This window comes from Pollachius pollachius, assembly GCF_949987615.1.
Source record: "Pollachius pollachius genome assembly, chromosome: 2".
Classification (NCBI taxonomy): domain Eukaryota; kingdom Metazoa; phylum Chordata; class Actinopteri; order Gadiformes; family Gadidae; genus Pollachius; species Pollachius pollachius.
Genome location: NC_136935.1, coordinates 18,038,652 through 18,063,610, shown reverse-complemented (window position 1 = coordinate 18,063,610; position 24,959 = coordinate 18,038,652). Strand labels below are relative to the sequence as shown.

At 43.4% G+C, this 24,959-nt stretch overlaps 1 protein-coding gene across 1 annotated transcript; it reads right to left on the bottom strand.

Moving 5' to 3' along the window:
* Positions 1–608: 608 nt before the first annotated feature.
* Positions 609–23,329, bottom strand: adss2 (adenylosuccinate synthase 2). Its single transcript, XM_079729509.1, has 13 exons — positions 23,122–23,329; positions 12,924–13,026; positions 11,850–11,918; positions 11,674–11,724; positions 11,495–11,561; positions 9,703–9,810; positions 9,405–9,486; positions 8,635–8,761; positions 5,254–5,408; positions 4,603–4,727; positions 4,288–4,385; positions 3,563–3,712; positions 609–3,295 (listed from the first exon to the last, which is right to left on the bottom strand). Exons 1-13 carry the CDS (start codon positions 23,308–23,310, stop codon positions 3,243–3,245), a joined length of 1,377 nt encoding a protein of 458 aa, XP_079585635.1. The 5' UTR covers positions 23,311–23,329; the 3' UTR covers positions 609–3,242.
* Between the last annotated feature and the right edge of the window lie 1,630 nt (positions 23,330–24,959).

The following is a 24,959-nucleotide window of genomic DNA, read 5'->3' as shown; positions in this document are numbered from 1 at the left end:
CGACGTGGGGGGGCCTATGTGGTCGGTGGAATAACTTGGAACAAAGATGGATGGAATCGTGCTGAACACAATGTCATCATAGTGTCTTCTTGCTTCTGCACAGACATCAGACATTCAGCACAAAGCTACCTTTGAGCGAGTCATTAGAAATAGGTTATTTATTGTTAGCTAAGTGGTGCCCTCTAGTGTCTATCAGGTGATAAGAAAATACTTTTCATCAAATTAATTTGGAAACAAACGTATAGAATTATTAAATAGAATGTTGTCACAACATTTCTGTATATTTTATGTACGAAAAAAAGGTAAATTAAATCAACCAAAATAAAACTATATGTATGACTGTCATTATATAAAGGTGCAGGCCTATCCCAAACCTTGTTTTATTGTCTTTCAAACGGTTAATGTGAATATTTCCCAATCATAAAAATGATATATATTTTTAGAATGCAGACCAGGATTAGTGTTGTACAAACAAAGCCGAAAAATCATGCACAACACACACACACACACACACACACACACACACACACACACACACACACAGAAAGACACACACATATATGCGCACAACACATGACACACACATATCGCTCAGGGGGAAATAAATGAATGTCAGCGAGTTTTGCACCAAATACAAACAGAGGTCATTACATAAAAGTCAGAAGATTATTCCCTTCTATTCATTGTTTTTGGCATTTTTGTTGCATTAGAAAATAGTCTGTGGTCAAATATGTTTGACACCTAAACCATTTATACAATTTAAAATGAAAAGAGGACATTCAAATAACACACCAGCTCAAATAAACCCTTTCCAGCTCGTCTATGTGGCACTTCTTCCTTGGCAACCGGTAGCTGTGAATCCTGTTATGACGTCAGGGCTTCTCTACTTTCTTTGTTAATTCATTAATGAACAACCTCGTCAACCACCAGGTTGACTATTTATCTTCAACGCTACAGCCAGGGCAACAAAAACCTTGTACAACTACAATAATTGTAAGCAAGATTAGTATTTATAGTCGTTTTAATGTAGTGTAAAATATTCTGTTGAATATTTTGACAGTTTTTTTGTATGCTGACATTTTTGTAAATATGATCTTTTAATTTAATCACATAATCTTCCCCTGCTGCTGGTCTGACAGTCCCCCTTACTCTACAACACAGAGTGCACCTTGTCGGCACATCAGCATTTTTTGTTGACACGTTTCTAAACACAAACACATTTATTTTTGGCTTGTTGTCCCATAAAAGAGTAAATACATATCCATTGCAAACATTTTAAATGGCTGTCAGCAACAATTCATAACATCACTTCAATACCACGTTCAACATTCACCCCCTTTCAGGTTACATTTGCTAGTGTGAGTAACTGTATGAGTGTGTGTGACAAATTGCAGTTACACTTCTAAGCATCAGGAATTGTGTTAATGCGTGTGTGAATGAGCATGTAGTAGACTGTGAGTAACCCTTAGTGTCTTGTGCCAAAAGACTGTCTGCTCTGTCCTGGGAGCTGAACCGAGTCTCTGGTGGAGGAGGCTGAGAAAACCCACTTGGTGTTATGGACTAAGCCTCTCATTCCCTAAACGCCATACTGGAGTCCCATCAGTACCCCTTTACAGCAGAGACCCCTGAGGGGCAGCACCACAGGGGGTATCCAACAGTACAGCCTCTCCCCCTGCTCCAGGAGGGAGAACAATAATATCAATATCACATGTAGCTTTACTTTTCAATATTATGTGCAATATTACGTTTCCATTTTGCTTTTCTGTTTTTGTTAACTTATTATATTAAATATACTCTACTTTTATAGTTATTCTATTAGGCACTGGTGTTATTATTATAAACATCACATTTATTTCTCTATTGTTGGTGTAATGTCTTATTTTAAATGTTAGGAGTAAAGTTCCCTTACAATGTGTTTCCAATCTATTGGCAAGGTAGAACGGTTGATTATTAAGTTGAATACAGATTAACGATTTTGAGTCAGGTTCACCCACATATATTATATATATATATATATATGGAAATGGATTTCATCAGATACAGGTCAATAAGAAACGATTACTGATGAAAGAAATCCCATTTCTTTGTATCCAGTGCAAAGTCATACAGTTGTGAAAGACATACAGTCTAAAGATTCTCCACTGGTAAAAATCAATGTTCCTTAACACAGGTCAGAGTTATGGATCCCATTTTGAAAATAAACCTTTACTGTTTGTGTTGGGCTAATACTGCCTTTTAAATGTTCGGTAGGTGGGAATTGGTTTCAAACAATAAAAACCAATAAAATCATAGCATAAGCAAACATGGACATGCTCTCAGTCATGCACAAAGACACAAGTACACAAAACACCCCTCAAGAAATAGCAGACAACAGTATAAATATATGTGTTACTGATTCAGGTAAATTCAATCGCTTATCGGGAATACCTTTGTATATCGTGCTCAAAATTTTTAAGGTTGAAATGTGAAAGACAACAATACATTTCTAGAACTGAAATATTGTTTTACAATTCGAGAAGGTATAGTTTCTTTACATCTCTGGAACCAAGACCCCCTCTGAAATATTGACGCTAGAGAAAACTTTTAACAGAGCTTGCTGCTATCCCAGTGTATCAAAAGACCAAATGTTTCAGTTGAACGATTATCCTTAACCCCCTTCATCTGTAAAACATTGATCCCCACAACCTGCACGACAATCCCAAACCTCTTAATTCTTCTAGCCTGCATCTCCCGTCACCAACTGTGTATAGAGGTTGTTAGTTTGTTTTCAATCACTGTGTTGGCATCATTGTTCTCATCGGTTGCTACAAGGAACCCCAGCAGGTAACACTAGCCTACCACCACCCAATCAACACCGAAATCAGTAATCAAAATAAATACTCGGCTGTACAGAAAACCGTTGTCAGGGCAGCGAGCCACCAAGCAAAGCCCCCCCCCCCCACCAGGAAAATACATGAAACCAAAACAAAGTAAGCATATGTTGATGAGCAATGCGCTGGACTCCAACCACTCAGTTTCCAGTGAGTGTCTTTTTTCCAGAGGGCGCTACAGATCTTCGACCACCGTGGTATTGTTCCATTTCTCTGAAACATGGGAGGGGCTTTCCTTTCATTTAGATAGCTTACCGAGGGGCCACAACATAAAACAGCATAAAAATATGAAAAATCTAAAAACAAGGGGAGGGGAGAGAAAGAGGTCATCAGAATACAGTTGCTTTGGCCACTGGGCCCGCTGCGTTCCTCTCAGAAGAGCTGGATCATGGACTCCCGGGACTTGCCCACTCCGATCCATTTGACTGTGGAGAGATCGGGTCAGAGGTCGGGGGGCAGGTTGGCCATTCGTAACACGGACTGTAACTGGTGAGGCATAATAATGAGGCAATGCTTCTGATAACAAAACACATCAAATTAATTACATCAAGACCCAAGGCCAACGCACACTGAGCAGGAATTTCAAAATAGTTGTAAATAATAAAATATACTTTTTTTTTTGTGTTTGCGTGCGTGTGTGTGTGTGTGTGTAAGACAGAGAGAGAGAGAGAGAGAGAGAGAGGGAGTCTCACTTGGCACTCCGAGATGCTCTTCTATGTATTGCACATAGTTCTGAGCGTTCTTTGGAAGCTCCTCGAAGGTCCGGGCAGCGGAGGTGTCACTCTTCCAGCCAGGAAGGGTTTCATACTGGACCTCCACACGGTGCAGCACTTCCTGATTGGCTACAGGACAGAACAGGGGCGTGGCATGTTATGAACTCCAAGGACAGGCTGCAGGCCACAAAATCAACTCAATATAAGTACTGTATCGGAACTACCGCGGTACTACAGTGGTTTGGCTTCAATGTGACTGTCATATCTTTATTTTCATTGCGTAGAGGCTGGAAGATGATGATTGTTGACTAATAAAGTAGCTGGCAGCTGGACTAGTCTGTGTGGCCTGGTGCGTTCACACAAAACAAGATCCTCTTCTCTGAGCAGCTATGATCGAAAGTGTGTGTGATCTTCCAGGGGCTTGCGTGAGCCTCAACTCTGGTCCAGTCCGGCCCTGAGCACCTCGAACAGCTGAGAATCTTAACTACTGGTGCAAGGAGTCAGTGTCAGAAGGCCAGCCAGAGAGGCTTGTTTATAGCGGTGCTTATTTAGCAATGTTTACAGGGGACAGTAAAACACCTCCATGGTATTACTTTCCCCGTCTCAGCCAATGAACCCAGCCCTATATCTGCATATTATTAGTCCGAATGTTGGTCGAGGTACAGCGATCTTCAGAGGAGTTGTCCACACACACACCAGCTCACCTGGGAAATGAGGTATAGACTGGTTGTCAACTTTGTAGGCCACGCCCACTTTGATCTCATCCATCACGTCAAGGATGTCCAGCTTGGTCAGTGCGAGGCTGCAGAACAGATATGGGTATATAAAAACACACTTAAGGTTTCACACACACACACACACACACACACACACACACACACACACACACACACACACACACACACACACACACACACCTCTCTTTCGGTATTGAGGCTACCCCAGCCTCAACCTGCCGTAGGGGAATAATTTGATTGGTCCAAAGCCGTTCATGCCATACGTAGCTTTGGTTCACTCACGCTGTGAAGCCGTTGATCATGTGGGCGTATTTGAGGAGCACCAGATCCAGCCAACCACATCTTCTCTTCCTGCCGGTAGTCACGCCCACTTCTTTGCCCCTGGTTTGAAGCAGTTCACCAATCACCTGAGTAGACCAGTAGATCAGATAGAGAGGTATGAAAAAGGAGCACATTTGCATCAGGGGGCTGTTAGTTTTCCAGTGAGCTGTTTATATGTTGTTTGCAGTGGAACAAGCGTGTGCCGCAATCGTTTGGTGCTCATTGATTGAGCTACATTTCTCAAATCAACAGAAACCAACGTCATTCACTCAAAATATTGACATTATAAAAATACTATCACTACCTAAACCCAACAAAACCCCAAACCAACACCACACACAGAATGCATATATGCTCGGATGTTTGCCATGTTAGCATGTTGCTTGCATGGACTGTGTATGTGTGTGTTCATGTGTGTGTGTGTGTGTGTGTTCATGTGTGTGTGTTCGTGTTCATGTGTGTTCGTGTGTGTGTGTGTGTTTGTGTGTGTGTGTTCATTTGTGTTTGTGCGTGTTCATGTGTGCGTGTGTATGTGTGTGTGTGTGTGTGTGTGTGTCAGTGTTCATGTGTGTGTGTGTGTGTGTGTGTTCATGTGCGTGTGCGTGTCCTTACGTTGTGCTGCTCAGAGGGGAACGCTCCGATGCCCACCCTGGTGGTGTAGGCCTTGACCACGCCGTACACCTCGCCCACGTTGCGGGGGGGCATCCCCAGGCCCGTGCACACGCCGCCCACCGTGCAGTTGGAGGAGGTCACAAACGGGTAGGTGCCTGGGCGGGGGGGGGGGGGGGGACAGATGCCGGACGGGTCACACAGGGAGGTCGAGACCAGGCAGACCCGAGGCCAACTGAATGAATGACACCGCTGCTGTGATGTCCAGCGCACTACCGGTCATGATGTCAACGCCACATGGTCACATGACTAGGGTTGGTAACACAGAGCACAGGGTGAGGGCGTGGGGCGTGGGGGGTGGGGACGGGATCAACAAGGGGGGATTGACTTCACGTTCGCAGTGCAGAGTGAGCTGTTTAACCCTGGCCTGAATCCGGGCTAAGCTCCTTCCCCCCCAATTGCAAGGATGTTTCAAGACATTGAGAAACATTAGGAATTATTTCTAGAAAAAAAATATTGATAGATTATTGATTGATTGATTGCTATCCTGATGTATTTGGAGATTTTGCCTAAACCTAACTTTACTAAATCCGCCCCGTTTGCTCTACTTCAATTATTTGGTGTCAAATATTAGCCCAGGTACTCATCAGATGTTGCTGTATGGACGTAGATTATTTTATTATCATACTTATGCTTTTATTATCATATATTTGTTTTATGCTCTTTTAGTAGCATGATTACATACAATAGCCATTGCAGTTGTGGAGATGTTCTCCATTTACTTTGTGTATTTTGTTTTCCGAACAAAACTCAGAAATAGGCCTAGTGATGGAGAGTTTAAGCACCTGTCCTTGCATGTCGCTCTTGACCGATGCAGGCGAGCCAGGACTCTTTCCCTCTCTCACCCCATAGGTCAACTTAGCAGTACACAGTCTTAAACCCGGACCACATTCCTCTACAGGATAGTGTAATCACATAACCATGAGCATCGTTCTCAGTGAGAATGCTCCTATACCTTCAGGTACCAAAAGGCTTATCACCCTGACAACGGATCCAGCCGGCGGGCTGAGAAGAATGAGGCCCTACTGGCCTGACCACTCTTCTGACGGCTCCTGGCCACGGCGGCTTTGTTGAGAGCAACCATGGACCCTGGTCTGTTTCAACACCATCGCCATAGCGACTGATCATGAAAGACCTTTTCCATTTTGTAGCCTTGCTTTGTCAATGGTGCTTCTGCGAGCAACCCCCAACTAATATAAATGAACTTCAGCTTTGTGGTTTACTGGGCATCGTACACCCTACAGTGTTCAGCTCCATATGGAGAGGCTGTGGACTCAGTCTTATAGTGGTTGACTAACATGAGGATATTGTTGCCTAAATATCACCATCAGGGTGATCACATGAGGATCACACCATCCTCCTTTGTTGTTCTCCATTTTAGCCACAGCTTTTAACCCCTCCTGCATCTGTGGTGAAGCACACCACGTTTCTATACTATCGCTTCTAACCGCCATACAGCCTCAAACGAGAACTGCTTTATCAAGTAACCAAACGTTTGGGGGGAGCATTTGTCTATAAATAACAGCTGTTGGGGGACATTAATGAATGCACACGGCCCCGTCTCCAGGTTGATGCTGGAGGGGTATTTCCTAAATAGACGGCCCTTGCTTAGATTGGTCAAGTAGAGAAGAACATTATGCTTGGGCTGATTAAGAAATGGCGTCATGGCCTTGTTCATCCAGCAGAGCGCCGTAGTTTACAATAACCTCAGCACTGTCTGCAGCACCTGAAACGTACGAGGACTCGCAGTCCAGACGTGTCGTGACTGTAAGTGGCTAGCTAGTAGGCGAAATACATACCGGTGGTTAATAAACAATGACCCATCATAACCCTTTTCAATATAACTCTAACGTTAACCCTGTCCCTGACAACCCCCTTGTCACTCCTGCTGGCTATGTAAGCCAGCTATAGATGTTCAGTAGGTACAGTTAGTAAATACATAGCAGATTTTAAAGTAAGCATCAGAGCATCTTTCTGCAGCCCAGCAGACCATAGTGCATTGGTGGTCTGTTGAACGTCGTTTCACGTTATGTTGTTGCATACTGGGTCTGACACAAGGCTGGGAAGTAAATAAACAACGTCCCTATGTTTTACTCTCTGTGATAACGAGTTTATCATACTTGCATGCACCAAAGTTTGGATTTAAAAGTCTGGCTTTCCACCAGATTTGTTCCCAGAAGATTAGCTGCAACAGCTTATTTCTTGTGCAGCAGAAAGCGGAAGCAGAAACCCATGAGTAACTGTTCCTGTCACCAGTTTTGGGCAGTAGTCGTACTAGTGTAACTACATTTCTCTGTAGCTGGGTGGTAGCGGTGCTGTTTTCTGAATCAAATAGCTTTTCAGCAGCAAAGCTCTTTTTATTGATCAGGTGGTGCAGAATCGTCCCCACAAACTACATTCTTAGTTTGTTCTGAAGCCCAAGCCAAGCTGTGGTTTTCTGCAGCGGTCTGAAACTGCCAAGGATCAGTAAGTGAGGCCACCGCCACACTAGGACCTGAACCTGCCAGGTCCCACTCTGTTGATAATAGCAGGTTATGCACTTAGAGTGTCACGTGATCAAAGCGTCAGCTCGTGTTCGGTTCTCACAAAGGATAACCGGTTTGTAATTCTGAACAGTTAAACAATGACAATCTAGGACAGTGTGTGAAAGTGGAGGAAGCTACACTGACTGCATACGCTCCTGTGTCAACACAGCCAGGATATGAGAACGTGGTGGGCGGAGGTGGATAGGCTGATAGCCGGGTGGTGCGCGGTGCCCTGGTGCTCCAGAACAGAAGAGTGAGGGTGAGGGAACAGTGGGGGTGCAGGTCAACCTCTGGAAGGCTCCCCCACACACTGCAGTAGGAATGAGTGAACTCACCTCTCACCTGAGGCGGGCCTCCAAGCAGGCTTTCATTAGAAAAGCAGCACACAAAACAAAGTTTAACACCATTACTCTGTCAGGAAGACGAATCTCAAAAATACTATTTCAATTGCATGTATATGTATTGCATTAGGGGACTGATGCCTTGGAGGACCTAGGAACCTGTTGTGAACTTTTAAAGGAAGGTGTTTTGCAATTGATTGTCATCAGGGAATTGACAGGTAATAATAAAAGGCATGTTTAGAAATGCTATTGTTTGTGATAATGTGGCAGCTTTCACAATCAACAGCCCCGTCTCTTTAAAACAGGTCTGTTGGTCTGAGGGGAGTGGCCTTCCGATGGTGTCATCTAGACAGGCAACCTCTAATAGATAGGGAACCAGTTTGATAGCGAGCCAGGTGTAGTTAGGCCAGGTGAGGAGGATTAACAAGGGAGGTATTGGAGAGGAATCGCTCACTGACCAAAGTCTATGTCCAGGAGGGCAGCGTTGGCCCCTTCCACTAGGATCTTCTTAGGAGGACCATGGAGGGCCTCGTACATGAAGTGCACCCCGTCTTTCACCATGGGCTTGATCCTCTGCACGTAGTCCTACACACACACACACACACACACACACACACACACACACACACACACACACACACACACACACACACACACACACATTTTAACGTAACAGGTGACAGCTCGGCGAGGGTACTTTCAAAGGTGTATCCGGGACATTATTAAAGTAGGATGGTTGACATAATTCCCGGTTCATTTCCGTCACGGTTTTGGGTCCTTCATTAAGCTAGCTACCTCATCGGAAACTATAGCTAGCTAACTTACTAGATCATGATGATTAAGAAAGAAAGTCTTTCCAACACATCCTTCTAATTACAAATTTTCCATTTGCAGGAAAACTACATAAATACATTAGCAATGCCTCATTTGAAACCAGATATTCTGTTGATATTCACTCATGAAATGCCACTCGGGCTGTTAAACGTCTAGCTTGGTCTGTGACTGATAAACTAACCAGCATCGTGTGCGAGATCACTTGTATCACGGATGATAATAAGGGCTTGATTCGACACTAGAAATTATAGCCTAATCATGACTCATCACTCACATACAAATACATATTGTTATCTATAGATCTGCATGATTCGTGTGGGTCATTATTCTTTGAAAACTTCTGAAAATGAAGCATCGCACATCCATGTAACAGTATATACTGGACTTCTGGTACCTTGAGTCTGAGCAGCTCCCCCTCTACGTCTATCTCCAGAGTGGGGTACATGGACTTGTACTGCTGGGCTAGCACCTTATACCTAAATGAACCCGAAAGAGGAAAAGAAATTGACAGACATGTATTACAAATGATTTGTTTACAGTCTCCATAGCACAGCAAATACAGCACTAACTGCTTTAGGAAACACACATGCTTAAATGGGCCCTTAGCATGCTTTGCTTCCAGAATTCCCAACTACTCTCTGAAGAAACTTGGATAAAACCCGGAGAAGAGTCCGGGGTTGAGTGGAACGGACCTTTGAGAGAACTGCGTGAAGTCTGACATGAGGTCGCATATCCTTAGTCCGCTCCGCGCGGCCTTGGCAGAGTACACAGGTCCGATCCCCTTCTTCGTGGTTCCCAGGCTAGAAAGAGACAGAGACAGAGACAGACAGACAGACAGACAGACAGACAGACAGATAGACAGAGAGAGAGAGAGAGAGAGACAGACAGACAGAGGCGGAGAAGGAGACAGAGAGAGAGACAGACAGACAGACAGAGAGAGAGAGAGACAGACAGAGATGGAGACAGAGAGAGAGAGACAGAGACAGAAAGAATCGGAGAGAGACAGAGAGACAGAGACTCAAGTTTAAGCAATCCACATGATTAAAATGTACCTAAGACTTCAAATTAAAATGCTTTTCGTAAGGGCGCAAGTATGTACCACACTTTTTTTTCATCGTCCATCCTGTGATTCGCAATGTTGCAATTTAGTAAGATCATCAAGTGATTCTTTCACAATTATTACTGTGAATCCAAGATACCCTTTGGGGACACAGCATATGATCGCTCACCAAAGAGCTTAGGTGCACAGCAGCACTCAGAAGGCTGTGCGGATGGAACATATGTTACATAGAGAGGAGCCTCACAGGCTAGTATGTGCACTGGAGGGAGATATGTACTCATGATTAAGTTCAATGTATCCAACACTGGTTGTACGCCATTCCATAAACATCTTGTGGTTTTCTCCGCACCCACACCCAACCATTACGGATAGTCGTCTGTTAACGCGCCTGCTCTGTGTTTTGCACTTTTGGTAGCTCTATGAGCACATAATGTAATCCTTTAAACCAATTTGCAGAGCAAAATCATACAGAGCCACAGCTACGTCTTCCATTAGCAGCCACCGAAAAATCCACACGCCTGAAGGCGTATAATGACTGAGCCATTAAAGTGAAACTAGTAAAGCAAGCACCTAAACCCACACACTTTGGGTATTGAGACCACAATGCCTCAGCCTGCTTGGGGGGAACAATTTAAGTACCCCAAAAAACACAACTGAGCCTCCTGCCATACATGACTTAAGTTGGTTTCAATGATAAGGCAGTCGTTTCAAGTTAATGTGTTCCGACGAAAACCCCAACGCCTCAATAACCTCATGCAGGTACACTCTTCTGTTAGAAGTCAAGGGAATCCTGTGGCTTTGGTTTACTTCACAGGATTGAATAAATCCTTTACACGTTTCAAAAATCCTACTTGTGAATGTATATCCAGGGAGGATATAGTAGAGGAGGTGGTTCTGACAAACAAACTCCTATACAAACATATTTTTATTAAACATAGAACAGGTTGAAGTGAAAGTTATGATGGATTGTGAGGTCTTTCGCTTTTTTCCCCTGAAAACTAAATCCTAACCCAAATCCTTAATATATATGATATAATACTAACATTACAATTGCAATGTATGCGTCATGTATCACCTCCTTATAAGAGTTTGTTTGGGTGTGATGTAACATTCTTTCAAGGGAAAATATGCATTGAAATATGCAATTATACATCGCTAAACAGAAATCTATGACTATAACAGCTCCAAGCATTAAGCGTGGGAGAAATCCTTCTGCCATACAAAATCACAGAAACAAAGAGGACATATCTCTGTGGACTTCTGTGCAACTCAGCAGTAACATGGTGTAACAAATACAGACCTGGCAGTAGAGGTCACAAGGATAAACCTGTTTTAAGCTGAAGGCCGATGACATCCTGCCCAGAGAGGCGCCTGTGTTTTTAGGCTTTTAGGATAACAGCTTTTGATTTTTTACTTCAGCTTACTTTCCGCCCACTTGCTCTTTCCTCAGCTGCTCCTGCACCCTGTCGACCGCTTGATGGAAGTCAAACACTGTGAAGAGGGCAGAGAGGGGTCACACACTCACACACGTGGAGCAACTAGGACGCATAGGAAACATACACTCACACACACACACACACACACAGGAAGAGTGATAACTTACCAATGTGTGCCCGGTCTGAGATGATCAACCTCTTGTCCCAGTCCTTAAGACCTACAGGGACACAGACAGATGGAATTATCACTGAAATCTAAGACGAAAGCAGTGCATAATTTGTGCTGATCATGTTTTTATAATATTTAACAGTTTATGTCTGCGTGTGAGTGTGTGTCACTCACCTTTTCCTTTGAGGGCGTTCTTCTCCGCCTCTTCAAACAGGCCGGGAAGATGGATAACCACCCCATTACCTGAGATGGGGAGGACCGGTTACAAAGTCCAACACAGTATTCACACTCAGCACCAAGGGAAAGCACCGGGATACTTTAACATACAAGCAGTATATTGCGGTGAAACTGCTTTTACTGATTGAAAAACATTCCAATAATTTTGGGGAAAACGAGTACAGAAGCTTCTTTAGCTTCTGAAGTGTTTTTTTCCAACATTTAATAGAAAAACAAGATATTGACACAAACATGTGATTTACTGTCACAACAATTATATAAAATGATGACAGGCAGAACTTTGAACCAATACGTACATCGACCAAAAACATATTGCTGGTCATCAATCATTTGAATGCCGGCACTATAATTCCATGTCGGTACTGAGAGTTAAGTGAACATTCACAGGGCTGCAGCAGTTTCAGCCCGCACCACATACTGCTCCACACACACGCCTCTTAAGAGGTTGCAAAAATGGTTGCACAGCGCCGTATATCAAAGGGGTGGGGAAGAACGTGAAGGAATCCTGGCAGGCATGTTCCACTGCAGATGTAAGACGGTGTCGAGACGTGAGATAGAGAACGAGGGAAAAAGAAAGACAGACAAACAGACAGAGCGAGAGAGCGAGAGAGCCCATTAGCTGATGAAGTTACTGCAGATGAGGAGGTAGGAGGCTGGCCTCAGGCTGGCTCTGGGACAAGTGGGATGAAGCGGCCCGTAGCCGGAGCCACCATAAGCCAGAAGCCTTACAGTAGCCTTACAGGAGCCTTACGGTAGCTCTGATGCCCAAACAACAGGACACACCCCTGGCCTGGACCCCAGGTATTCATCAAGGAGAAATGTAGGACCAGGGCATATATATCGAGATGTATTGTCCAAACTATGAGACACTTTATGCAAGAACATTTCAGTTGACGTATGCACCTGTGTGTGTGTGTGTGTGTGTGTGTGTGTGTGTGTGTGTGTGTGTTTGTGTGTGTGTGTGTGTGTGTGTGTGTGTGCGTGCGTGCGTGCGTGCGTGCGTGTGATTACCGATGAAGGCAGTGACCTTGGGATTGATGATGCCGCTGGGGAGGAGGTGGAAGTCGTACTCCACCGAATCCACCACCACGGTGTGACCCGCATTGTTGCCTCCCTGCAGAGAGAGAGAGGGAGAGGGAAAGAGAGAGAGAAAATGGAAATTCAAAGACTTTTAGTCTTTGTTTAAGGTGGATGACAACCGTCTTGTTGCGAGTTTGGTGGTCGTCAAGCAACAAACCCCTCACTGAAGCCATGGTACCTGCAATGCCTTCTAAGTTACAACTCTCCTAGTATCCCCTTTAGCAATACAACCTTACCATATATCATAAACATCAAGGCTTCTCTTATCAACAATCACTAATCTACTATTGAGTAAACATTAAGCCATAACGGCAACAACGTTCCAGTTAATCTTTAAAAATGCAACAGTGCTCAGAACAGAAGCTAGCATGCCCGAAAAAGGAGTTCAGAAACTGGTCAACGTTAAAGACTTTGATAAAGTCGTTGGTACATCCAGGAGACTCCTATGAGAACTATGAGAAACTCCTTTCACAAGATCTTTCATTTGGCATATGAGAACCGAAAGCATCTAGGAACATGGACTTCGTTAGGAGAGGAAGGATCGCTCATTTATGCTTTGTACTCATTTTAAAATATACCTTGACATTTGGTTGTCTTTCACTAAGACAAATTAAGAATATTATAGGACGTCTCTCAAGTGAAGGTTGTGAATTTGCAATGTAAATACTACATAAAAATGATTAACATTACAAGACAGTTAACTAACTATGATGTCAAACCACCACAAAATCTTTTTCACTCTCAAGAGATTTCATATCTATAACATCTCAATTAATTAAAACCTGGGAGGCGTGTGTTGATAACAACCATACAAAATAAATACAAATATAACCAGTTTGGATAAGGCCTTTGATCCACATGAGATCACAGATACAATAAACTCAAACAGGTAGATCCTTGAAAATAGAACAGGCCGGAGCATCGCAGTCTGACCTGCTCTGTTCACTGCAATCGATCTATTCAGATTAGGAAAGACACGGCTACAATCACAGAAAAAAACAGCTCAGTGAGGAAGTACAAAGTAGAACAAAGAGGAGAGCAAACTGTGGGTGAGGTTCGCTTTCAAACACGGGTTGATCTTATGCAACACTGCGGATGGTAGTCATGTTTCACCCTCATTGTTCATATGTTCACGAGTCAACTTGTCTTGTGACCAGAGTGCACTTTTAAATGCTGTAGCTTGTGGGTATAAAATAAACTGTGTGTCTGTGTGCATATGCATACTTGTATGCGTGTTTGCATGCGTGCGTGTTTGTGTGTTTGTGTGTTTGTGTGTGCGTGTGTTATTTCGGGCCCTCTATATAGCCTGGAGGTCGAGGGAAGCCGGGAGCAAATACTTCTGTTAACGATGTATCTGCCCCCTCCTGCCCAGGGGTCACATTTCTTACATGACTCCATGCCTATTTATTTTTCTTGTTTTCTTGATCCAATATAATGGGCTGCAAGGTGAGTAAGAACCAGCCACTACATTATGTCTGGGTGGCAGTGGGTAACCTCCAGGATGGGTCAGGCTGGCATGGAATACACAATGCCAACCAACAAGCTGCTGCCAACCTGCAGGTCTGTAACTGATCATAGGCAGAAACAGTTGGCTTGGGCCCAGGGACAGGATAGGGAAATGAAACCCAGCGTTAATGAATCACGCCTTCCATCTTTAAGGAGTGGGACAAGTAAACGGAATAAGGACATGGGCTTAAAAGTAGGTAACAGGTAACAGGGGTTATACATTCATTTCAAATTAGCCTGAAATTGGTGACTAGTGGGAGAAGGAAACCTGGATAGTAGAAAGTAAATAAGTAGAGAGAAGTTTTGCTTCCACTACTCTCCCATTCCCTAATCACTGGACTCATTGGGAAGTCAGAGCAAAGGGAACTCTTGGCAACACGAGCAGCCCCAACACACACACACAAACACAATCTATAAAGATCCAAATCAGTGTCGGGGTAGATGCAAAATAAAGTTTTATATGGGTCTTGTATGAAGTGAGCTAAAAAATGACATCGCCTGTACAGTTGCAGTGTGCTGTGTGTGATTTGGGGTTAATGATCCCTGAAATTAACTTGATGGGACCTAACCTGTTGGGACTCGGAGTGTGTTTACACTGTGGATTTAGTTTATGCCTTCTTTTGTTGCTTTTGGATTGTGATTGGCCAACAAATCTTGCCACCAACAGCTTACAGGTGGCTTAGACTTGCTGAACGAACTGCATATTAGGCTTGGGAGGGGCGATCGTTTAAATTTTCAGACCGTCAGATTGTGGTTTCTCTAGATTGCCAGCATACAATCCGATGGCCAGCAGGAAGAGGTTGGGGAGCTACGTCATAGCACGCAAGTGAAATGCCAGAATGGAGGACTAAGTGTCAAAGAAAAATGTGACATCTTGCATTTGGGAGAATAATGGTTTTCACCCATAGGTCAAAGGTGAGCCTAATGATATTACACAGCCTATCAGCAAGCTATGTCAAATATGTGGGCCAGTGAAGAACCTGCAGACCACTTATCTGATGCACATGTGCGGGTTCACCATCCCGCCGAGGCCGCAAAACTGCCCCAGGCTAGCAGCGTTGCAGATGCAGTTAGCCAAAACACACCGGCCCAGCCCTTGATACTGGCAGCTTTTGTGTAAGGCTGAGAATATAAGCAAGGCAGCAACAGATGGGTCCACCGCACAACGTCTGTTACAAAATATATTGCAAAGGAAGCGGTCCCGTTCGGCAGTTGAGAAACAATCTTTAAAGAAATGCTGGCTATATCGTACCACCACCAGGTACCACTGTTAGCAGAATTATAAGTAGTATGATAGGCCTGTTATAAGTAGTTCTATTGGTATGACAAGAAGTAGCAGTACCTGCATAGTATTGGTAGGATAAGTAGTAGAAGTAGTATTAATCTAGGTTGCAGAGTCTAGGTCACAGAACAAGGCTTATACTGCTGGAATCTGTGGAGTCTCAGCTTAAACGTAACAAATTGTTTGTGTACACAGCATGACAGCGTCACTGACCCACTGGGGTATTCATTGATTTGTGTCGTCTGCTCTGAGATGTGGATCTCCTCCCTGCTGTTCTACCTGCTCGAGCACCTGTTGCTGAAGATACCTGGGACTGGCTCGCCCCTCGACGCTGAGGATAGGGTCAATGCACAGGTACGTTCTGTCTATTTCCAACCCCACACCCTGCAACGTCCACAAAGATGGTTAGAGAGATCCTAAGTGACTTCTCTGCTGCCCGTGAAGGGACTCCTTTCCTGGTCGTCATTCTCTCCTGGGAATGCGCCTTGAGGAACGCTCCGTCTCTGGCCGTGGGGAAATGGGAGCCTGACTCCATATGCACGACGGTGGCTCCACTGTGAGGAGCAAGGAGAAGCTGGTTTGTCTTTCTTTAGCGCTTACTATCGAGTAATATTCAACCTGATCAAGGCCGAGCTGAGCAGGTTCAAACCCATGAGGAGCCTAAATCTAGAAGCGGACTACGCCTTTCGCATCTCAATGAACGCAGGTTAATAAAATAGATTTATTAGGAATAAGGGCAGTCGCTTACATTACACCAGAAGTGTGCCAGTAGGTTTTTTTTAAGATTCTCTGCACCATAGAGACTGAAATTCCCAAAGGACTGTTTTAAGGGTCCAGAAAATAGTGAGCCATGACAGAATATCCATTGTGTTAGCAGGGAATCCTCAATATGTCAATTTCATCTATCAAGGATGTCACATACCTGGTCTTCAAATGTCATCAAAGGATGTTTGAGTGTGAATGTAAAAAAGCTTGTCTCCTTTAAACTTGTTACCTTAAAGAGAGATGAAGAATCTCTCTTCTGCAGGGCCATTGTATTATTTATTTGGTATTTTTAACAATTGGTTGGATCTCTGAGGAGACTAGATCTTCTCTTTGAAAATGCCACAAAGTTGAACTGTCTGACGTTCTGTAGGCCTTTGGCTGTACCTCAGGGACATCTATTAGGGCTTTCACTGATCTTCACACCACTGACACAGCATTGTGATTTGACAGTATGCTACTGGGTAAACTTAAGTTGAGGCTCATTCTCATCCAGCTGGTTCTGCAATTCATTCAGCTTGTTACTTCTGACAGCAGAAATACTGACAAAATCCTTCTGAAACGTTTTCACCTGTTGCACAGATTTGGCTGCGTCACCAGCGGGAAGAGCAAGATGATGAGCTGTGCAACGCACCCCTACCAGATCAGAGTTGAATTCCTCTGACTTTTCTAACAACTCCTTGGCAGCATCCTGTCATAACAACAGCACCATTAATACAAACTGCTACTGCTTCCATCTAAATTCTTCTTTGTCAGCAACTGCTTTGTCTCCTCAAAAATGGTTTCAGCTCTTCCATTTACAAATGAAGAGTTCCTGAACAACTTTTTTTAATCCTGTCGCATTGTACCTTACATAGGTAATGATTCGCTTTGTCTTAGTTATGTCTGTTGTAGGGCTGTCACATATCCTGTCTGAAAAAAATCTTTGTTGGAAACCTGTTATCAACTTAATCAATATCAAGTACCGATGCATATCACAAAATTAGGCTATGCAATGAAAAGAAAAACAGAATCTGAACTGCCCAGCGCAAACGTTGACTTGACAACTTAAACAGAAGACAGCAGCGGGTGTAAAGCCTATAGCCTATCTGCAAGAAACTCATTACTTAATGTTGTTTGCTAGAAATACCAGTCTATCAACTTGATCTGGATCAAGTGCGGCTCTCTTTTTATTCACAATGTTACATGCGGTGGAGAACACACGTTTGGAGCGCACAAACGGGCCTGGCACACACAGGTTTTTGTGCAAAAATTCGGCAGCCCGTATTGGTCATCGGCTGAGGCTGATGAAAAAAATCAGTATCGGTCAATCCCTAAACCAAACGGTCTAATTATAGACTGTAAAAAATGTGGTACAAAACATAGCATTTTAAAAACCGATTCGATTATATATATTCGAACATGGATATCTCACATCATGTTCGAATGCATATTCGAAAATATTAAATAAGTGACAGCCCTAGTCTGTTGACTCACCCAGTAAAGGAAAACACAGGAATTGTTAAAGGGGACATCTCATACCACCAGGTGTGAGTGTGATTAGCCATTACAAGCAGGTTTGAAAATGTGCAGCATTGTGACATCACAGGTTGGCGTGTCCATCTATCCGTCACACATCTAGATGGACACGCCCACCTGTGATGTCACAATGCTGCACATTTTGAAAACGGCTTGTAATGGCTAATCACACTCACACCTGGTGGTATGAGATGTCCCCTTTAAATGTTCTTGCAATAGCTTGGTGCATTTTTGACAGACCGTTCTCATTAAGGTAGCTTCCATAACTTAGTGTCTCTGTGTTCAGAAACGAAAAAAGATTTATTTGAAGGACACATCTCTTTCATGAATTCAAACAGATGCTAAAATTTTGAATTGGCCGATTCATTTTCTGCCATTGAGTATGCGGTTTTGAGAAACCCCTTTATTTCCTCCTCACACTGCACAACTTCAAAAGCATGAGCCATCGCACCCTTGGCTGAATCGGCCTCACGCTTTATTTTCAGTGCTGCTGTATGAGAAACGCCATCTTAGTGGCGATGTAAAGTATACGTTTTGTTACACCAGCTAGTAAAAGCCTGTACATCGAACATTTTACAAATCAAGCAGCTAATTTTGGCGTTGTTGAATTCAAGCCATGGATAAAATCAGTGCCAGTAAGCCTGGAACTTGTCATTGTTCTGTTTATTGATGTTACCAGTTTGGTGTTTTCTTCAGAACAGGTTCCACGTCAGGAGATGACGTAACGTCAGATTTTGTAGAGAGAGGACGAGAGAGGGGGAAGTCGGTCCGACTGATGCAGCACTCTCTGGCCAGTCCCGCATTCTGCTTCTTAGTATAACACCACGGTTGGTGGCACATTTCATAAACAACATAGCTCATTATAAAGCTCACACACAACAACTTTGTGAAAAAGTGCCTTCCAAGAACTCGCTACACTAAACACATTTTTTAAATAGTGTTTGAATCCCAGCTGAAACAGCGGGCTCACTTGCTCTTCAGGGCAAAACAAATCTGCAGTCTAGAACTTTTATGAATCGCAGTTTTGCGATTCAGCCATTTCACAAACCATAAGAAAGTAGAAATCCATATCAATCAAATAAAATTATACTATTGGCCAGCAAAGGTGAATGAAATGGAGCAATGCTTAATGAAACGTGCCTTTTAAAGCATGCACAGCGTGCCTATGCATGGGTTTATCTGGCAATGCCTAAAAGTAAACATGACACCAGTGTGGTCCACGAGTTCTTCGGCATGTGTACAACCTACAAAAAGTGCTGGCAAGGGCGTTTTTATAAAAAGATGAATACTATACTCCCTCTTACTCATGCAACGCAGTGTGTGTGTGTGTGTGTGTGTGTGTGTGTGTGTGTGTGTGTCTCTCTCTGTGTGTGTCTGTGTGTGTGTGTCTTAAAATGTATTTTTAAATGTATCCAGCCTTGGTAGGCAATGCAAGAGTAGGGTGGAATCCTTAGCCAGAAGGGAATCTTTGCTCAGTAAACCTGTTATCAATGCCAGGCATAGGGTTGACCAGAAAAGTCCCATTACTGGTTAGAATAAACCTACAGGGGATTAAAGGAAATCTTCTTGATTTTCAACCTGGAGCCTATTTTCAATAATTTTGGGTCCAATTTTTCTTTAATTGGTCTGGTATTGAGCATGTACGCTGCAGCTGTACTTACATTGCATCGAAAACATGCTGCAATGTATAGTAACGATAGTAACGATCGTTAACAATTATTCGTCGAAGGCGAAGTGAATAGTATTCACGGAGCCTGAGGCGAATAATTGTTTTAGTATATACTAAAATAAAATAAAATAATATTCCAAAAATAAACAAGATAACACTTTTTGCCGGGATTTATTTGTTTTTATTAGCGTGACGAGACAGACATTTTGCGATGAAAACAATTTCCCAAGTTTAAGATCTCAATAATGGGATATTGCCCAATATCCCGAGATAGCGTACCAATCAAATTGCGTCATCTTAGGAGGTTCATCACGTTTAGCATATACTAATACGATTTATATCTCCCCCCGATATGAATCGTCATGTCGCACAGCCTTAGTAGCAGCCTTCAAACGTAAAGGTCCTTTTACATGATTGAACGCGATAGTTCGGTGGAATTTCTTCTCACATCAATAAGAAATCATGGAGCTGAATGGGACTCTACACACAGGCAATAGGCGATTTCAGTTTTGGGGAAAAGTGACGATCATTTTATTTGCAGCAATGTCGATTTTGAAGGCTCTAGCCCTCAGTTTAACCAATAGTAATCGGGTATCTTTGTCATGATAGTCACCATGGTTACAGTACAAGTTGTAGGAGGTGGCGAAGGCAAAAAGCCTATCACAGTTCTCACAGAGTCCTCTTATTGCATCCACAGTCCTAAACTTCATTCATTGCCTACTTTTTGTTATTGAATGTCAAAAATTAACTTCTCCAAAACATGGATATATTAAAGAATGTACACTCACTTGTCATAGTCCCCCTCATGCACGAATTGCCACTCGTAGCACTATTTTACGCCATTCCATAATGCTAGACTATAAGATAAGGCCTGTCAGTGGCAAAAACAAACACTTTAAGAGGACATTCACTGAAGAGCAGTGATTGTAATAACGCCGTTTAAAAGAACGGCGTTAGGTAATGCCGTTATTTTTTCAGTAACGGAGTAATCTAACTAATTACTGTTTCCGTCGTTACAACGCTGTTACCGTTACTGTAAGTTAAATGTGGTGCGTTACTATGAATTGATTGAATAAACTGCGTAATCCGAACGCACCCCTGGCTCCAAACACAAACTGCTAGTGAGGAGACCGGGTGGGTTAACAACAAGATAAGCGATTATGATTGGCTAAGGCAGAGTCATGTTTCATGGTAGCCAATCGGAGCCAGTGTTTTTACACACAAGCCAGGACACGCAAGCCACACACACACACACACACACACACACACACACACACACACACACACACACACACACACACACACACCAAACTGATTTGATGAAGCAGAAATGGCGAGTCCGGAGCAATCTGATAAAAAGTTGGCATTTTCTGTAGTATTCGGCAGATGTTCCACAGCCTTTGCTCTGGAACTTAAAATTCAGTTGGAAATATATCAGGGCCTTGAATGGGCAGTTCAACCACTTAACACATTAAGACCAAGTGAAAGCTGCTCAGAAAAATCCAAATTCTTTGAAATATAGCAACTTTCTTTTTTACAGTAACGCAAATAGTTACTTTCCCTGGTAACTAGTTACTTTTATTATAGAGTAATTCAGTTACTAACGCAGTTACTTTTTGGAACAAGTAGTGAGTAACTATAACTTATTAGTTTTTTAAAGTAACGTTCCCAACACTGCTGAAGAGTCCCAATTACCCCTAAACTATTCACTGATTATGAATGCAGCTTTCTCAGTCGATACTGGACCAATTTCATAAATTGTTGTCCACAATAGTCCCTTAAACCAATTTTCTTTTCCTTCTCCCGGACTCGATCATCAAAATCAACGGCTTTCCAGAATGAGCTCCACACATCTGCACATCAGACACACCCCGGCGTTATACGGTAAGATTAACCCTCTTTCGGACGTTGCATTCAACTGCTGCCAAGACAATAGACCTTGGCAGTGTTGGAAGCAGACGGGAGGCTCACGTAGTGATTTGGTAAACTAGCAAAAATATAGGATTTGACTTTATTTATGGGGTACACAAACAACAAACTGACCCAGTACCAGCGACAGAGACATGCGGTGGCATAGCAGGTGTGCAGCACCAAGAGATGCAGATGCCAGCTCAAGCCACAAAGCGCCTGCAAAAAAGCAGGTTACCTTGGCAGCAGCATTTTCAACAGTCATTCCTTATGATAAGAAAGGGTTGCAGGCAGATGCGGTGAAATCTTAAATCGCAAAGCTATGGTCTCCATTAAAATAGAAGAAAAAAGGGTTCATTTGGACAGTGCAAACAATGGACTGTATATTCTGGTCTTTCTAGTTTGTTAAGAGAAAAACGAAAAAAAAAGAAAGTTTTAACTAATATAGGTTTTATTTTCCAGGCCAAATGACCCAGGGCTGGGCTATTTGACCAGGCTTGAATAATAGCCCAACGAATTGAGACTTAGTGGCCATAGCCAACATTTTAAAAAGTATATAATACTTTTCATCTTAGTTGCATCAATGAGTTTCTTTTTATATATATCTAGGGGAACAAATTACATCGATTACAAATACCCTTCTGTACCATAACGGGTCTTGGAAATAAAATACATTCTGATGAACGGTTACCTGCTCCCTCTTTGTAAACTGGTACCAGTACACAAGGTTATAGCAGCTTAGTACAAGTGCATTATACATTAGGAAACCTTTACAGTTCCTTTCATGATAGTTTTGAAAAGTAAAGACATCACTGCATACTTAATATGAAGATTGCTATTCGGACCGTTTACTTTGGACGCACTTTCCTACTGGTTTTCACATGCATCAATACGATAGGTTCGCCAAACCACTCCCACACCGTTTCATGATAAAATGGGATGTAGTTTGGAGCCCACTGCTAAGTACAAAAGGCGTATAAAAAGCGTAAAAAGCGTATAAAGCATGACATCTGGAAGAAGAATTGAACCACTTGCGTTAGATAATCAGATACCAGATCCATTTGAAAAAAATCTAAGTCAGTTCACAGTAAGGTGAACAGATCGTTTAACCAGTGAGTCATGCTGGAGGTGAATCATTGAGCTTACATTTCGGTCATACATCAGAGAAAAACATGCACTTGTTTCATCGCCAAGCCGCCGACAGTGTGTCAAACTTGACATGTGTACATGACAGGAGACAATGTATATTCAGTCTTAACGTTAGCCTGTCTTGCAAGCTTGGCAGCTAGCAAGAACCCAAGGTGACATTAGCAAACACTGCGAACACAATAATGAAAGTTAACATGAAGAACACGGAACCGACCACACAAGTGGAGCATGACACCCTGCTCCTAGCCAGACGACACAACAGGGACACTAAAGCAGCTAGGAGGCTAAGTAGCCCAATGCTACCCAGGAAGGAAAGTAAACAAGCAACCACCGACCTGACATCTGCACACAATGTCCGCATCTTGCGCTATTAAATCCACCACTTTGCCTTTCCCCTCGTCGCCCCACTGCGCCCCCAGTACCACGGTGACCCTGTTGCCGATCGGCGGGCTGAATCCATGGTTCCCCTCGACGCCAGCGGGGTCTAGGGACCCCGGGGCTTCCTGACACCCACTCTCCGACATCACTCCTCTGGGTTCCTGCCTCACTGGTTGCGCTGTTCCCGCTTGACACACGGGGCGCTCCCGCGGTACCGAGGGGGACACGCCCACATGTCCGCGTTAGCGAGGGGGACACGCCCACATGTCCGTGTTGTTGAGGGGGACACGCCCACATGGCCGTGGTATATAAAGAGGCACAAAGCCCACATATCCGTTGTTTCGGGGGACACGCCCGCATATCCGTGGTATGGGGGGACACACCCACATAGCCGTGGTATTGTAGGGGGGGACACGTCCATATATCCGTGGTATCGAGGGCGGCAGACGCGCGCCCTTCTGTTGACGAATAGCGAAGCTCATCAGCGGAGGCGCGTCATCATCACCGTCCTATGTGTTTAATTAGAAGTGGCGCGCACGTACAACAGCGTGTTTAATTTGTCTGGTTAATATTGTGCGCCCACATACATATAAATGTGCTTATATGTGCAGCCAATCGGTGGGGGGACGAAAACGATGGCATGACCTTTACGATTTGGGCTGGGGCCACCTGCGCTCTCTTACCCAACAAATCCGCCTCTTAAATCATAAATCATCCCATCCCAGCGAGCTAAGGCAGGGGACACTCAGCAAGACGACTATACTCAGCTAACCAAGCATCCCAGCTCCATGTCTGGGTCGGTAATGATCCTCGTCGTCCTTCTGACGGTGGGGCCTTGTTCAGGAGGGTGGAGGTAAGTCACCCCAGTGTTTTTTTCCAACAGCTTTCTCGTCAAATGTTTTCAATAAAGCAGCCGTTAAGTAGTCAGTGGTTGTTATTATCTAGCCCAACAAAGACTTAACCAAACAATTACACGCTGAACATTTTATTACCTAAGTACGAACTTGTGCAATATGCTGCAAATAACAGTTTGTATCAATGTATGCAGCTACTAGCAAAAGTAATCTTCTCTGTTTGCAATTACCCTATGTACAATTATAGTATTTAATTGCAGTGTAATTTAAATACTAATACTCAATGCAAGCAGTCGCAAAGAGAGAAGGAGGAGGGTTGATTCACGTCAAGCTTCTCCCTCACCTTGTACTCTGTAATGCTGTTCAACAGGTAACCCAAACCTGTATTATGGCAGTTTATTTTCAGCTCTTTTCTGCCCTCTCCTTCTCTTCTCTTTAAAACTCTCACATTGAACTTACAGCACTCTTGCTCTTTTATAGGGACTCTTCAGACAAGTGCTTCAAGGTGTTGCAATACAATCACATAACTTTCAAACCTAATCACACTTCATACATCACCACTTTGAGTGTGAGATTGGGTCTTATGCCTTTAGCCATTCAGACAGAACAGTGTAAATCTTACACAGTGACTTTCAGAGGAATTGGGTGAATATAATGTGAAATATAACAACACATTTTGTTCTCTTTTTAGAAAGTCAGATCATGGATCATTGAACCTGAACATGCGGACCAGGCAGAAGTAAACCACACTGCTGTGCTTCTCTCAAAGGTTGGTTCCTATTGGGGGTCATGCATCAGTCTGTAACTGTATCAGAGAATGACTTGGTGTTAGACAGAGGTGTTGCCTCCATCTGGTGGAGTTGTTAAACACAAGCATGCTGTACCACAGACAAATTCCACACTGTTATTTGCTACACAATAATTTGTTCCTCACTGGATAT

What these genes read in the sequence shown, in the direction of transcription:
- adss2 (XM_079729509.1), bottom strand. Translation starts at nt 23,310, where the DNA reads ATGTCGGAGAGTGGGTGTCAGGAAGCCCCGGGGTCCCTAGACCCCGCT. An exon ending in AAAGAGCAAGTGGGCGGAAA is followed by an intron (nt 9,811 to 11,494) that starts GTAAGCTGAAGT and finishes GTCTCTTTCTAG; the next exon opens with CCTGGGAACCACGAAGAAGG. An exon ending in CCTCCTGGACATAGACTTTG is followed by an intron (nt 5,409 to 8,634) that starts GTCAGTGAGCGA and finishes CCCCCCGCCCAG; the next exon opens with GCACCTACCCGTTTGTGACC.